Source organism: Candoia aspera, chromosome 1, assembly GCF_035149785.1.
Source record: "Candoia aspera isolate rCanAsp1 chromosome 1, rCanAsp1.hap2, whole genome shotgun sequence".
Taxonomy (NCBI): Eukaryota; Metazoa; Chordata; class Lepidosauria; order Squamata; family Boidae; genus Candoia; species Candoia aspera.
The window spans coordinates 276,711,224-276,726,166 of record NC_086153.1 but is presented as its reverse complement, the minus strand read 5'-3'; the positions used below and the strand labels follow the sequence as shown (position 1 = coordinate 276,726,166).

The following is a 14,943-nucleotide window of genomic DNA, read 5'->3' as shown; positions in this document are numbered from 1 at the left end:
CGAAGACAGAGCCTATGCCCTTTCTAGATGAAGGAATAGAGTTTGTTTTCACACTCCAATAAGACATGGCATAGCGTCATTTGAATTCCGTATCAGTTACATAGGTTTCATACTCCGTGCAAGTAACAAAGATTCAAGTAGTATTAATTTCCAGTTCTAAACATCAACATATTTTCTGCAATCATTAGGGTTTTTGCAGCTTCTACTAAAGTAACACAAATTACCTTAACTCTTTTGTGACTTTCTTGAATTCATATCAGACATATAAGGCATCATTAAAACACATGTTGTTGCATCTGTGTGTTTGTTGTTGTTTTCCTATGTTCTGTGGTTAACACTCCAAAAACTTTCTATTTAGAACACGATCTTCATTTTGAGTAGATTTAATTAGTACATTTTGAACCGTATACAGGCCATTTGAAAATGAATGATATATAGCTACGATTTCTTTAAAAAAACATCTATCTAAAAGTGTAATTTCTTCTTAATGGCAATGTTTTTGAAACAGCAGCAATAGTTGTGGCAATTTTTGATTTGTCAGACTACATAAAGACCAGATGGGAAAACTTACGTGTCGAGGTGATGAAGAATCTGGCTGAACACTCTGAAAAAGCAGCAAAGACAACAGAAAAACATTATTTTTGGTTTGGAATCTCCTAAGATAATCATCTGAACAAATGGTATCTAAAATGACTTCCATGGACACATTAAAGCTTTCAGGACAGCATTTTTCAAATGTGAAAAAAAATATCTGGAACATCATCCAGAGCTAAGGGGGAAAGTAAAAAGCCTATTACAGTTTAGATATGTTTAGTCACAACAGAAAAAACCCAAATCTCTCAGGGAACAATAATCTGGCCCATTCTGCTGCACAAACTATCACACTGCCAGTTGATCTTGAATGCAAGAAGATATATCAGAGATGTCACACTTTCAAAAGAGGGAAAGAGTTACTTTCCTTGGCCACTCCTGCAATGACACAGCTCATCTGTGAGTAAGTTGTCCTCCATGACCTGGTGCATTATGACCAGATGAACATTGTGGAATATGTACAAATCTTGCAGCTAAAGAACATTTAGGAAGAACGTAGACTACATCCCTCCCAATTTCACTATATACTTAACAACCATAGAGTTGTCTGCTACTTCCTGAAAAATCTGGCCATGGAAAAGTCTCTTGAAGTCATGTAAAGCTCTAAAAACATCAGGACCTCAAACTTCTTAATGTGTAGAGGCTTCTGTTGTTAACCATGATTCTTGAAACTGAAATGCTCCCTCATCCAGTTAGGGATGCATCCATGATGACTATTACCGATGGAATCAGGGACAAATGGCATACATAGCAAAAGATTGTCTAGATTTCTCTACCAATTATGGCAACCTTCTTGGGTTGGCCTCTGACAAATCAAAGGGAAAATGGTGTCTATTTTTCCACCTCAATATCTCAGCAGGAGACTGACAGGATCTTGGATCTGAAAGATCATAGATCTTAGTATCTCAGTCCCTTCAAGTTCAGAGGTGGCACTGCATTTTATTGATGAATCTGCCAGGCATCAGGGAGGCCTGTGGTGCACTGCATTACCTGGCTAAGTTAGCACTGACAATAGCAACATCGACTCATTCCTAAGCATAAAAAGACTTGGCATCCATTGACAGTATTGGACTCCAAGAATTGGATCTCAGGCCTGAATGGTTTTCAACACTTATTCCTAAGAAATCACTCCATGTCAAGAACAGTGATTTTTGTGGGCTTATTTTGTAAAATTTGGCATTCTGGCAAGACCTTACCAATAGTGCTTTCTTAAACACAGGAGATACAAGCTGTGGTCATCCGGAGAGGGAGCTTACTCTTACAGTGCTGATACTTGTAAAGTAGACCTTCAAGACCATGTGAAATCAGCAGCAAATTGCCAGTTCAAGTTCCCACACAAATAAGTACAGAAACTAGCAGTAAAGTGAAGAAGGAGAGTGAGAAAAATATTGGAAAACTATAATTTTTGCTCTGAAGAAGTCCACCCAATGTGCTTTTATGTAGCAGCCAAAGGAGAACTGAAAAAAAGTGTAGCAGCTGCAGCTAGGACATGCATGACACACAGGGGAGAACGTGGCTCCTGCCAAAGATCTGTAAGCTCCTGGACATTCCAAATCAAGTCTGTATAGATGTAAAATCCATTACTCATAGTGTGACAAAAAGAATTCAGAAATATACAGAGAAGCCTAATGAACAAAGGAAGAGCAAACTGTTTTTCTATGCGGGTTACCACAGAAAGCAAACAAAGTTGGGCTGCTCCCTATGGAAAAAAAAAAAGCCAAATCGACCATCAAGCAATAGCCTCATTTGGAACAATCCAAATATCTCAAATTATGAGTGAGCTTTTGAATTATTCATAAAACTTCTGCATATTTCTTTTTAAAGATATTATCCAAATGTGGTTTTTAATAATTTGTAAGCTTGCAGGTTTTATGAATCTCAGTTCAAAAAAATCTAATTGTAGAATTAATGATATTTCCGAGTGTAGACAAGAGACTACAACATCCACATGTATTAAAATTTCCTGTGACAACTAAACATCGGGAGTAGTGGTTTCTTAATCACAGTTACAAGAACAAGCCAGAGTCAAATCCAATCCAATCAAATGATTTCAAGTACAAGCTTGTTGATGCAACCATAGTTGATGCAAACTCCTGAGCTATGGCTGGTTTACACTTAAAGGAAATTTCAATCTCATTCTCTGGCATACAAAAAAATAGAAACTGAGGGGAATATGAAGGCTGAGAAGATTTGTTCACATGTTGGGAAACATCATTCCATATTCCCCTTCAAGGTGCTCTTTCAATTTCATGATACAAAAATAAGCTATAAAACAGGGACACATTTTGAAACTACTGTGTATTAACTCACACAATTGACAATGCTAATAATTTAAAATTAAACAATAGTGAGGATAAAACGTTACCTTCAGCAAAGAGTACTGGCAGCTGGCAATCACCAAACAAAATTGGAAGACCCAGATATCCTTGAAGAAGCCTTCTATAAGGAGTACAGAACCTAGAAAAGCCACTTGGATAGCTAGGATGACAGCTAATACATTTTCCAAGATCTCACGATTCCTATGGACAAAGAGATGTGTGTGTTAGCGAAATGCTACAGTCAAAAGGAACAAAGAATGCAGGAAAGCAGAACAAATCAAACAAAATTTTGTATTATTCTATAGCCTCTTGGATTTTATATTTAGTTATTGCATCTTATAATTATAATGTGTTTGATTTTTAGGAGATTTTAACATTTATGGCTGTAGTTTGATCTTATTGTAAACCGCCCAGAGTCCCTCTTTTGGGGGAGATGGGCGGTAATTAAATTTGAATAATAAATAAAATAAATAAAATCTTATTATCCATACTTAAAGGAGACATTTGCTTATTGTTGGCTTTCAAATAGATTTCAGATATAATCAACTACGTTTTCACTTGAATTCAAGTGCACAACCTATTCTATAGATCCAAAATGGATCATCATTCAATTCAGGTTTTAATCAAATCATCTGCTAGTCCAAATCCTAATAAGAAGATACCACCACCACCTCTTTGTTTTTCTAGATTTCTTTTCCAATCAGTAGTAAATACTTTGTGATTAGTGATCATGCTCAGTACTCAGTAAACTATTTTATGGTAATCTTATCCCTTAATGCTTTGGTATTTTTACAAACTTTAGATTTTCTCCAAGCAGACTAATAACCTAAACACAGAAGCAAAGATTCTGTTTTAGAACAGTACAAACATACAGGACTTACCTGTCAAACAAAGCCAAAAGAGTCAGTCTATCAAAATTGATACCAATCCAGACTTTGGGTAGGATCCAAAAGCGATAATAGTGTTTCACTTTTTGGGATGCTTCCTCTTGTGGTTGTAGATGGTCCTGCAGATCAGGGCTTAGGTCCATGTCTTGATGCTCCAGAAGATCTGTATCTATGGTCAACAGTCTGTTCAGTCTGATCTGGGGGAGGGAAAGCTACAATAAAGTTAATAGGGTTTTGCTTTCATATTTTACTTCTTCAGTCATGCTTTGAAAGAACATAAATGTTAGGAGAGAGATCCTGCTAGGGGATGACTATTTTATCCCCCACCATCTTTATGAAGCTCTATGATCACTGGGGGGAGAGTTAGCCCAGGAAGATATACCTGAGTGATAGTTGCTTCAGACTCAAAAACACTTAGGGTATGTCACAGGATATCTGGATTGGCTAGTTGTCTCCAGCAAAGAAATACTGATCTTTTCTAAGGCTAAATAAAACAGCCGAGATAGCATACATGCATATCAAGCTACAGGAATCTCATTTTTAAAGCTACATCAAGGGACGAGACTAAACATCTAGGAGGCTGAACAGAGAGTCTTTAAGGACCATAATAATCATGACCACAGTCTTGAGTATGGGCAGTATGTAATCCAATCCATATGCTGAACAAGGCTTGCATATCATTTTCTCATCTGTACAAGAGCATGGGTACATTGACATATTAGCCCCAATATATTAAAGCACCTGTGTCATTCTGATTATTTGCAGCTGTACTGTCTAGCTGCTGACCTGTACCCATTTAATTGGACCAGCTAAGTTTAGAATATAAAGAAAACTTTATATATATGTGTGTGTGTGTGTATATATATATATATATATTTGATCATTTGCTTGCAATAAATAGTAGCAAATGCAAAAACTTACTAAATCATGTGGATAAAAACGAACTGAGGTAGAACTTGATACATGAGAATCCGTGTCACTATAACAACAAGAACATGACTTTAGTTTGATACTCTATTTTCCAATTCAATTCACTTTTCTATTTTAAAACATGGTTTTAAGGACAGCTTGAGCTAAGCTAGTACTTTCCAGATCTCCTGGATAACAGTTTTTGGTTTGTTTTTTTAACCACCCCCAGCCAGCATGCTTATGGAATTTTGCCATAATGATTGGGACTGATAGAATTGTAGGCCAACACATCTGAAGGTCATAAGAATGGAGAAGTCTGCCGTTGGATATCTCTTAACCTAATTTAAATAAAACTGTTTCAGAAAAGGTATATAAAAAAGGATGTACCAAACTGTGTAAGTTGCCTCATTACATGATGCACATACACACAAATGCACATGTTATATTGAAACAAATGTTTGATTTTGGCTGAATGTCTAATTGGAGATCATGAGACAGGATGACTCTCTCTCTCTCTTTCTCTTTCTCTCTGATGCACATACACACACAAAAATAATACTGGTCTACAGTTTCAATCATAAGTAAGTCTCAGTTTCAATATATAAACATTATTATTTAATAAAATATAAAAAACTAAAAAAAATGCTTTCAGTATCAAAATGAAAACCTGCAAGTATTATCCATTTTACATGTAAAATTGGCATTACTGCATAAACTACAGCAACTACTTTCAAAAACACACCAGATGTTAGATGTTCTTCTTGCAGCTGGCTCAAAATTCACAAGCGACATATCGCAGCCCCCTGTCTCATAGAGTGTGGAACTGAACTTACCTATTGAAGAGAAAGTCAAGAGAGATTAAATATCATGACATCTTTGAACACTGTAGTAACAAACATATTTTACACAATTCTCATCTACATAACATACACACTAATTTAAAAATCATGAATAAGAAAAACCAGTAAGAAAGATCCCAAAAAAGAGATTGTAACTAGGAATATAGATTAACACACACATGGCCACTTATGAAGCTCTTTAATGTACATACACATTTTTCATCACCCTGTCCTGGTCGGGGCCTTGTATCTAGTTGGCACAGTCTGTTAATACAAACATTAAATACCCAACATTGAGACAATTAAAATATTTACAATGGGATTTTTTGTTTAAATACTTCACCTTATTGGGCTTACCAATTCCTAAAGCAGTAACTTCCCTGTAGGAGAAAGCTAGTATGTTGGATCTATGTATTTGCAGAAAAATAATTAAAAAGAGAGTGGGGAGGAATTTCTCTTGCATAATATTTGAATGTGAGGTCATTCGGTGAAATTAATTGGTAATATGCTTGGAACAGACAGAAGCAAGTGCTTCTTTGAAATCATGCTAATGTATGTCATTTGCTGTCATGATACATCTACTACCAGATGAAAACATGGGATGATTGCTTCCATTAAAATCTACATGTTAGCTACACATGATTGTTAGCCATTGATAGAAACAATTATTAAATGGTTCCTAACTCAGATGTTCCTAAACAAAAATAAAGGAAAGATTAAAAGACAAGTGCTTGATTCCAGCTTCCCTACCTACTGTGAACAAAATGGCCTCATGAAAACTAAATCTTCTCTTGTTATGTTATTATGTATTGAAGCCTACTCTTTGTACCTTCTATCTAAGAGTGTGTGTGTATCTGTGTGTGTGGTATAAAAATACCATAGACTGGTATTTTTAAATTAGTATATGACTTAAAACAAAATGTGCACCCTTCAGATGTATGCAATCCTGGGAGTTGGATGTGTCCTCAAAGCACCCCCAGTGAGGATGAGAGTAAAATTTCCGAACCCCGCTTTTTTGTAATTTGAGGATTTTGTGGGATTTTAAAGGGTGACATGGGTGCTTGGGCCTTGCAAAGCCCAAGATAGTCACTGCATCAGTTAAAAATCTGATTAAAGTTGGTTAAAATCACAGATTTTCATGATTTTTTGTTTTTTAAGGGGCAATGCATTATATTTCCTCATTTTACCCTTTAAACCCCTGAAAAACTTTAAAAGGACCTTGAATCATATTCATTCTGGTGATTTCCTTATTTCACTTGTTCTTCTGAATCAACCAAACCACAGATAAAAACAACTGGCAATGTCTTCTTTTTATCAGCAGAGGGAGATATAACTCTGCAGTTCATTAGAGTGGAATTCTGCTGTTACTAAACATCACACCAAAATGACAGAATGAAATTAAAAACTAATCAGAATATAGAAAATTGTAGGGGGAAAAAAAGGCTCCACTCACTTTTCAAGTGTAGCCATTGACATGCTGTACAAAGTCCACTACAGATTTTGAGCAAACAGAAGCTGTGCATTTCTGTTTTATAATATGCACATCAGTTCTTTTGAAGCTGCACACTCCATTGTTTGAAACAGGGAATGAAGGAGTCGCAGAATCAGTTAAACCTCTCCTCAGACAAAATTCACCATAGTTTGAGTTCAATACAGAACAATTATATACATACATATATGCCTATCATGTTCTTCCTGTTCATGAAAAAGATTGATATGCAGAATCCACGAAAAGTGTAATAAAGAGTAAGCCAAAAAATTAAGATGTAAGAAAAGAAGAGCAAAGAGCAAAGAGAAGAGAAAAGCTAAAACTACTGTACAAATGTAACATGGTCTATATTTTTCCATACCTTTCTAGCCTTGGAAAAACACATTCATCTTCTACTGTATCCTTACATAGATTCATATACTGCTTTCTATTCTTTAAATGTCTCATTTCTTTCTTCTTTCTGAGAATCTCATCAATTCTATCCAACCGTGCTTATTTTGGAGTTCCCCTTCCTCTTGACCAATTCACTCTTCCTTCATATATTTGTTTTGTAACTTGATCTTCATTCATTCACCCTATATAAGCACATCATTTCAACATATTTCTTTCATACTGTTCACTCTTATAATTCATCACCCAACACAGGCCTTCACTTCCATGCATATATTCCTAAACTCCAAATCCATAATCTCAGACTACCTTCATTCATTACTTTCTTATCCTTTCTCTTATGTTTCACCAACATGCAAGATACGTATTTTTCTTTCTTTTATTTGTTGATTCACATTTTTTGGGACAGTAGATATCCCTCTTACATTCCAAGTTGTAATCTTCTATATGCTATGGTCATGGCCTGATGGAATCTTAAATCTATCATAATTTTGTTCATATAACTTTTTAGTAAGGAACAGTATAGATGTGATTACCAGTCTTAATTGCACTCATGTGACAAGTGGCATCTCCTGTTAACAGAAAGGACCGGAGTTTTTCAGCTTCAGCTTATTTTGGTCAATCTGTCATAAATGCCACTGAAGTCCAGTTTTACCCTAAGCATGTTCACACTATTATATGCAAGACAAAGTTTCTAATTAGAGATTGCAAGCATCCCACCAGCCAGAAGGTACATGCAATGTACAGACACACCCTGAGAATGTTATGATAACCCTATTAAGTGAATAAAGAAATATAAATACAATAATTTCTGTAACTGACTTGACATCAGCTTTCCAACTACTTTCTAGTTTAGAAAATACCAATTACATAGGATTATCATATTTATAAATCCTGTTTGCCTTGCTGCTTATATTGACAGAAAATCAAATTCAGATTATCAGACAGAAAAGTTTCAGCAAAACTGCAAAAGATTTTTAAAAATAAAATCAAACTCAGGCCCTCAATGTGTGATCTATTTTTGATCTAGCAAGCCAGTAATTCATCTGTATTTGCAAGGATGGCAAAGATACTGGCTGTGTTTTGAGAAGAGTACCAGCTTGCTTACAATTACAATACTTATTCAAAACTCTCTCATTTAAGGGCAGTTTATACAATACAGAACAAAACTATTTAACAGTATTAATTCACTTATCCCCCTCTAGACTCCAAATATGGCAATACTATGCATTTGCTGACATATTATCCCCTTTCAAGTTTTCTCTGAAGAACATGTGGTAAAGCTGTTATATTAAATTTCAAAATTTGGCAGCAATGGAGCAATATCTAATTTGGGAATGCAATGAACACTGCTTTTCAGACATTTCAAAATGTATCCCTAATAGGGCTGTACAATGTATGGGAATATGCAAGGGCTCGAAACTAGCATCGGTTTGTAACTTAAAGCAATCATGTCTTTTCCTGGGATCATGTAGTAGCATTACGTTATGGTTGTTTTAGAGAGCTGCAGACAGGTGATGTCTTTACACAGCCCTATTACCTAGTAACTAAACTGAAACAAAAAGCAACCAATGTAGATTTTGTTTTTCCTCCAGCAATCAACTCAGCTGTGATTATTTTTAAAACTGAAACAATTAATATAGCAATCTCAGCAAAGTCCTCTAACCACTGAAATGTAGGTTGAGGTACTATTTTAATTAGTATATACTGTACTGACATCTACAACTTCTGCACTCCTTCACAGCACTTTCAACTTAATCTCACACACAGAGCTAAATCTCCTTATTTATTGTTAAATGTATATGCCACCTTTGTGTTTTTATCAATACTCAAGGCAGCTAACAACAGTAAAGAATGAAAAGTATAAAATAAAACTTAACGCAATACAATTAAAATTAAAAATCAGTCATTAAATAATTAACAAATAAAAGCTTGGCAGAAGGGATGTATTTTTTTTCCATCTTCCTAAATAATGGGAGAATAGGGGCCAAATGTATCTCATTATGAATTACATTCCATAGTTACACAAGAGAAGTTCCTTTCTCATGTATCAGATAGTTAAGCTTCTAGAAGCATAGGCATCTTCAAAAGGCCTCTCCTGTAGATTTATGTAACCAAGCAGGTTATTGCAGGAGAAGGAGTCCTGCAGACAATCAGCTCCTAACTCATTTAGGATTTTAAATGTTAACACATAACCTTAAATTGTGCATGGTAGGCAACTGGCAGCCACTACAAAACTTTCAGACATCATATGATCCTTGTACCTTGCGCTTGGCCACTGCTTCATGCTGTTTAAAGGGTAGTCTCAGGGGCATCCATGGGGGGAGGTCAAAAAAGTCAAGATGATAATTGCAACCATATGATTGAAGCCTCTCCCCTTTGTATGTGCGCAATGTCGATGGATGTACAGAAAGGGCTCGGCTTCAGTTGCAACACCCTTCCTGATTTTTTTAACCTCCATGCAGACACCCTGAGTAGGCTCATGTAAAGCACACTGCAGTGGTCAAGGCAGACTATAAACAAGGCATCGGTAGCTATTGCTAAAACTGATTGACCCAGGAAGGGTTGCAGAAGGCACACTACCTGTAATTATACAAAAGGCACTCCTCAGCATAGCCATCAAATCCATTGACAGCTGGGGTCAAGGAGCACTCCCAAAATGTATACCTGTTATATTGGGGGGAGGGGAAAGAGATGAAAACTTCCCTTCGACTGTAGGGGCCAAACAATTCTTTCTCGTCTAGTTTTAATTCCAGTTTATTGTCCCTCATGCTGTCCATATTGCCAATGCTTAGGCAACATTCAACATTGTTTGCTCCCTTAGGCTTTGATCAGAGGGAACACTAGACCTGGATGTCATCATCTACTGGTAGAATCCCACTCCAAAGCTCTGTATGACCTTCCACTAATGGTTTCATTTGGATATACAGTAAATAGCAAAGATGATGAGGTAGGATTCTGTGGAACACCATCGGTCAGTGACCTACAGACTGAATATAGTCATCCAGCACCATTTTTTTAAAAAATTAGTTTCTAAATTTAGTGTTAATACCCAAAGCATGGAGGAAAAAAATCTGATACAGGGGACCTCCCTTTACCCACCAGGTCCTCCTCCAGAAGATCCAGCTGACTTAAATTCTCAAAGGAACCACTATCCCTGCTTTCCTGGAACACTGCTGGATGGGAAGTCAGAAATAGAGATCCTGCGTTCATAAGTTACATTTCCCAATTCAACATTCTCATGTTCCAAGAAACATAATCAATTAATGATCTGTTTATTGAGGGATATAAATCCTTAGCCCTCCCAGCAGCCCCCACTTTTGGTCGAGGAAGGAACTGTGCTGGTTTGAGCATCCATATTTCAACTGCTCTTAACACTGAGATCATGTCAATAGACTCATTTGAGAATTTTGCACAAACAGTCATTCTTAACTTTTCTGCTGAGAAATTGCTCCTCATTAATTTTTACATACCACCCAACATTACTCAACCATGCACTGCAGAAATTTGGGCAAAAGCAGAAATTTACATTAATAATATTCAATTACACTTTCCAATTGCCCATATTGTTATAGCAGGGGACTTTAATGCTAGACTAGGCCCAAATGATAATCAGTTGTTTGCCAAATTCCTTCAAACTCCACCTAATCTGCAGACTGTCTCTTCCCTCTTAATTAGAGAATCTAAGGATCATGTTGGAGATTTTAGGGGCCTATATATGTTGCAGACATTGTACAAGTTGGATCTCCAAATTATGAATGGCACCATCATTACCAACTATCCTGCAGAGTTTTCACATTGGGCTGGTACAAGGCCCTCTTTGATTGATTACACTGCCATATCAAGAAATCTATGTTCCTCAGTCCTTCGATTTCAGATTGACAACTACCCTGAGAGTGATCACTGTCCCAACATGCTGTTTTTGAAGCCCTTTGGTGTTCCCTTTTTGGAAATAGACCCTATTCCATCTGAAGATACCCCCATGGATCAAATACGAATGAAATGGACAGCTCACATGAAGGATAAATTAACCCAAATGCTCTCTACTGATAAGGCACTCCAACTTCATACAGCTACTCTTGATGACAGGTCCTCTGACCAAATTTTGCCATCTTATACTCAACTAGTTCAGCTTCTTCAGCCAATCCTCTCCATTCACCCAGCTGGTGTAAATAGGAAAATGCTCTTTCAACCAACCTTGGTTTGATAGTGAATGTCATGCAGCTAAGAAACAACTGATTTCCTGCTTTAAGGAATATAAAAATAATCCTCTCTCTTATTCAACCCAGGATCTGTTGCTCCTCAAGAGGAAATATAAACAGCTGCTACAGGCAAAGAAGAGGCAGGCTCTGAGAGAGTCTTGGAATCAACTAATTTCTGCTACCCATTCTAAGAATTCAGCTTTATTCTGGAAATGTGTAACTCTCCAATCTGCTTCCTCCACTTTACGAATCTCGTCTCTTATTCCTGCTTCAGCCTGGGAAGACCACTTCAGATCACTGTATACACAGGGGGAATCATTTCATCTGAAGAGAGGATTAGACTATGAAGCTCACTTGCTCCCCTCCTGGCCCCCCATCTCAGGCTCTGAGATTATAAACCTGATTAAACAGCTGAAATCGGACAAAGTTCCAGGATATGACTTCCTTTCAGCAGAGGTCATTTGCAACAATTTAGATTGGTGGGCACCCGTTTTGACTTCCCTATTCACCTATATTGACAATTATGCTAAGGTCCCTGATGATTGGGGTCTAACTCTGGTGATGCCAATCTATAAAAAAGGAGCCAGAGATTTACCTGCCAATTATTGGCCCATTAGCCTTCTAAGTGTGGTTAGCAAATTATATGCTAGACACCTATACAACAGGCTCCTGGATTGGGTTATAACTGAGAATATCTTGGCTGATGAGCAGGCAGGCTTTAGAGAAGGTCACTAAATCTTTGACCACGCTTTAACTCTTCAACATCTAGTCAAGAAATATTCCTCCAGAGCTCGTTCAACTCTATGCAGCATTAATTGACCTTAGATGTGCTTTTGATTTCACTGCTAGAGCCAAACTATGGGAAAAATTGAACTATTCCTCAATTGATAGAAGATCACTTGTTCTTATATATAAGCTTTATGAAAACTCTTGGATGAAGGTGCGATGTAATATGTATGGACATTGCACCATGGAAATCCCAGTCAAGAGAGGAGTGAGACAAGGGTGTATTCTAGCTCCCCTTCTTTTTAATCTATATATTAACTCTCTCATAGACATATTGAATAGCCCATCTCTTCATCCCCCAAAACTGGGAAATAGACATATCTCTGTTCTTTTAAATGCAGATGATGCCGTGTTGTTTTCTTGGAGACAGACTGGCCTGAAGCAGGCACTCTGTATGCTTGCTGAGCACTGCAGAGAAGAATGGCTGGAAATAAACTACTCCAAAACCAAGGTTATGGTTTTTGCCAAGTGTCCTAAGGCACATGTCTGGTGGCTAAAGAATCATTTAATAGAGCAAGACAAGACCTTTAAATATTTGGGGATTGTTTTTCATGCCACAGGTAACTGCAAATTCCACACCAACTACGTCAGCCTGAATGCACAAAAAACAGCATCAGCACTACAATCTTTCTACTTCTCCAAAGAAGCTCAAGATATACCAGCAGCGATTAAAGTTTTCTTAGCTAAGATCCAAGCTCAGCTCTGTTTTGGAACTCAGGCCCCTACAGGTCATTCCTTTCTCTTGAAAGAATTCAATCCAAGTTTCTAAGATCTATCTTTCAAGTACCTCGCTGCATTCCCAACGTGGTGCTTCACCCTGAAGCTGGCCTACTAAAAATAGAAACTTCTGCTTGGGTTTATATTTTTTCTTATGGCTCAAGCTTTCTTTTTTCCCAGTTGGCTTGGCCCCTTTGATTATGACCAATAGCTTTCAGTCTTCTCGGTGCCAACACCAAACTGCATTTATATGGCTTTTCAGGGGCAGCCATCATCTTGTTGGGCTATGAACGTGCACTAGCTGATCTCAAACAATGGGCCATCGATTTAGAGCTACAATCAGACTTATCAGTTTTACCTAAAAACATTTGGGGGGGGGCCATTCTGCACATCTCCAACCAGCCAGATATCTTAGCTGCATAACGATTCCAAAATTTTGAAGGGCCTTACCTTTGGCTACATTCAATGCCCTTCCAACAGCTGTTACTGAAGGGAGATATCGAAATATCCCTTTTGATCGAAGACTGTGCCCATGTGGCAGAGCAGTAACTGAAACGGTGGAACACGTCATTTTATACTGTCCTGTCTATGCAGATGCTCACCAGGAATTATTATCTCCATTTTTTACTAAACATCCAGGTTGTTCGGATTCTTTTTATCTCAAGCTGTTTCTATCAGACCGATCTGATTTTACTTCATTGACCACAGCTAAATATTGCTCTATAATTTGTATAGCACACTGCAATATCTCCTCTAATTTTTCCTAGAGTTTTTAGAATTTTAAGTGTTTTTTTTCCTTTTATTCTAATCAGATTTGAATCTTGTGTTTTATTTGCTGGTCTATGACCGAATAAAAATTTATTTGATTTGATTTAGGGACATATGATTCTGCCACATTTTGGATATCTAAACACTTGAAAATGATGGTACCTGCCCTATAGTGCATCTTGTGGCTTCTTTGCCCTTCCCTAAGTATAGTAAGATAAGCCAAAATCTATAGTCACAATTAAAAAGTAATAAAAATGTACATAAATGAATTCAACAATCTAGATTTCCCTCAACAGAGCTTAGATTTTCTCAATGTTTTATTTGCTTTCTTTAAGGTATGTATTCATGTGAAAAAGTAAGTGCACCCCATATAAAGTTTTTCTAAAAAATATATGGACATACCAATATTTTATCCTCATTCAAACAGTATATAAAGATGATGTAACTGAACAAAAAAGACTATGAAAAATTGACTTTGCAATCATTTATTCAACAAAAAAGTAACAAATATGCCATTTCCTTCTGTGGAAAAAGTAAGTACACCCTTGACTTTAATGCCTAGTATTGCCCCCTTTGGTGGAAACAGCCTCAAATTGGCATTTCTTATAACTGCCTACCAGTCTCTGACATCAATTGGGAGGAATTTCTTCCCACTCTTCCATGCAGATTTTTGTCAGCAGTGTGATGTTTGACGGGTTTCAGCCCATTTCAGTCACCCCACAACATCTCAATGGGATTTGCTGTAGATACAGGCTTTGACTTGGCTATGCCATATCCCTCCGTTTCTTGGTTGTTTTTTTTTCCAGCCATTCCTTGGTGGATTTACTGGAATATTTAGGGTCATTGTCATGTTGCAAGTTCCACTTTTGGTTAAGCTTCAATTTTCTGATAGATGCTCCCACATTATCCTCAAGCACCCTCTGGTACAATGAAGAACTCATACTAGATTCTATGATGGTGAGCAAAGCAGCCCCAGACCATAACATTTCCACCACCTTGCTTTACAGTTGGTATCATCTTCTTCTGGTGGAATGTTATCTTTGGTTT

At 37.1% G+C, this 14,943-nt stretch overlaps 1 protein-coding gene across 2 annotated transcripts in view; it reads right to left on the bottom strand.

The window, feature by feature from the left end:
* The window catches only part of PCNX1 (pecanex 1), a 105,722-nt gene that overhangs the window by 38,565 nt on the left and 52,214 nt on the right, over positions 1 to 14,943 (bottom strand). For both annotated transcript variants that reach the window (XM_063289839.1, XM_063289840.1), the window contains 5 exons: positions 5,448 to 5,538; positions 4,718 to 4,775; positions 3,791 to 4,008; positions 2,957 to 3,110; positions 572 to 604 (listed from right to left, as the gene is read on the bottom strand). In XM_063289839.1, the coding sequence (XP_063145909.1) occupies positions 572 to 604; positions 2,957 to 3,110; positions 3,791 to 4,008; positions 4,718 to 4,775; positions 5,448 to 5,538 (554 nt within the window). The remainder of the gene's footprint in view (positions 1 to 571; positions 605 to 2,956; positions 3,111 to 3,790; positions 4,009 to 4,717; positions 4,776 to 5,447; positions 5,539 to 14,943) is intronic.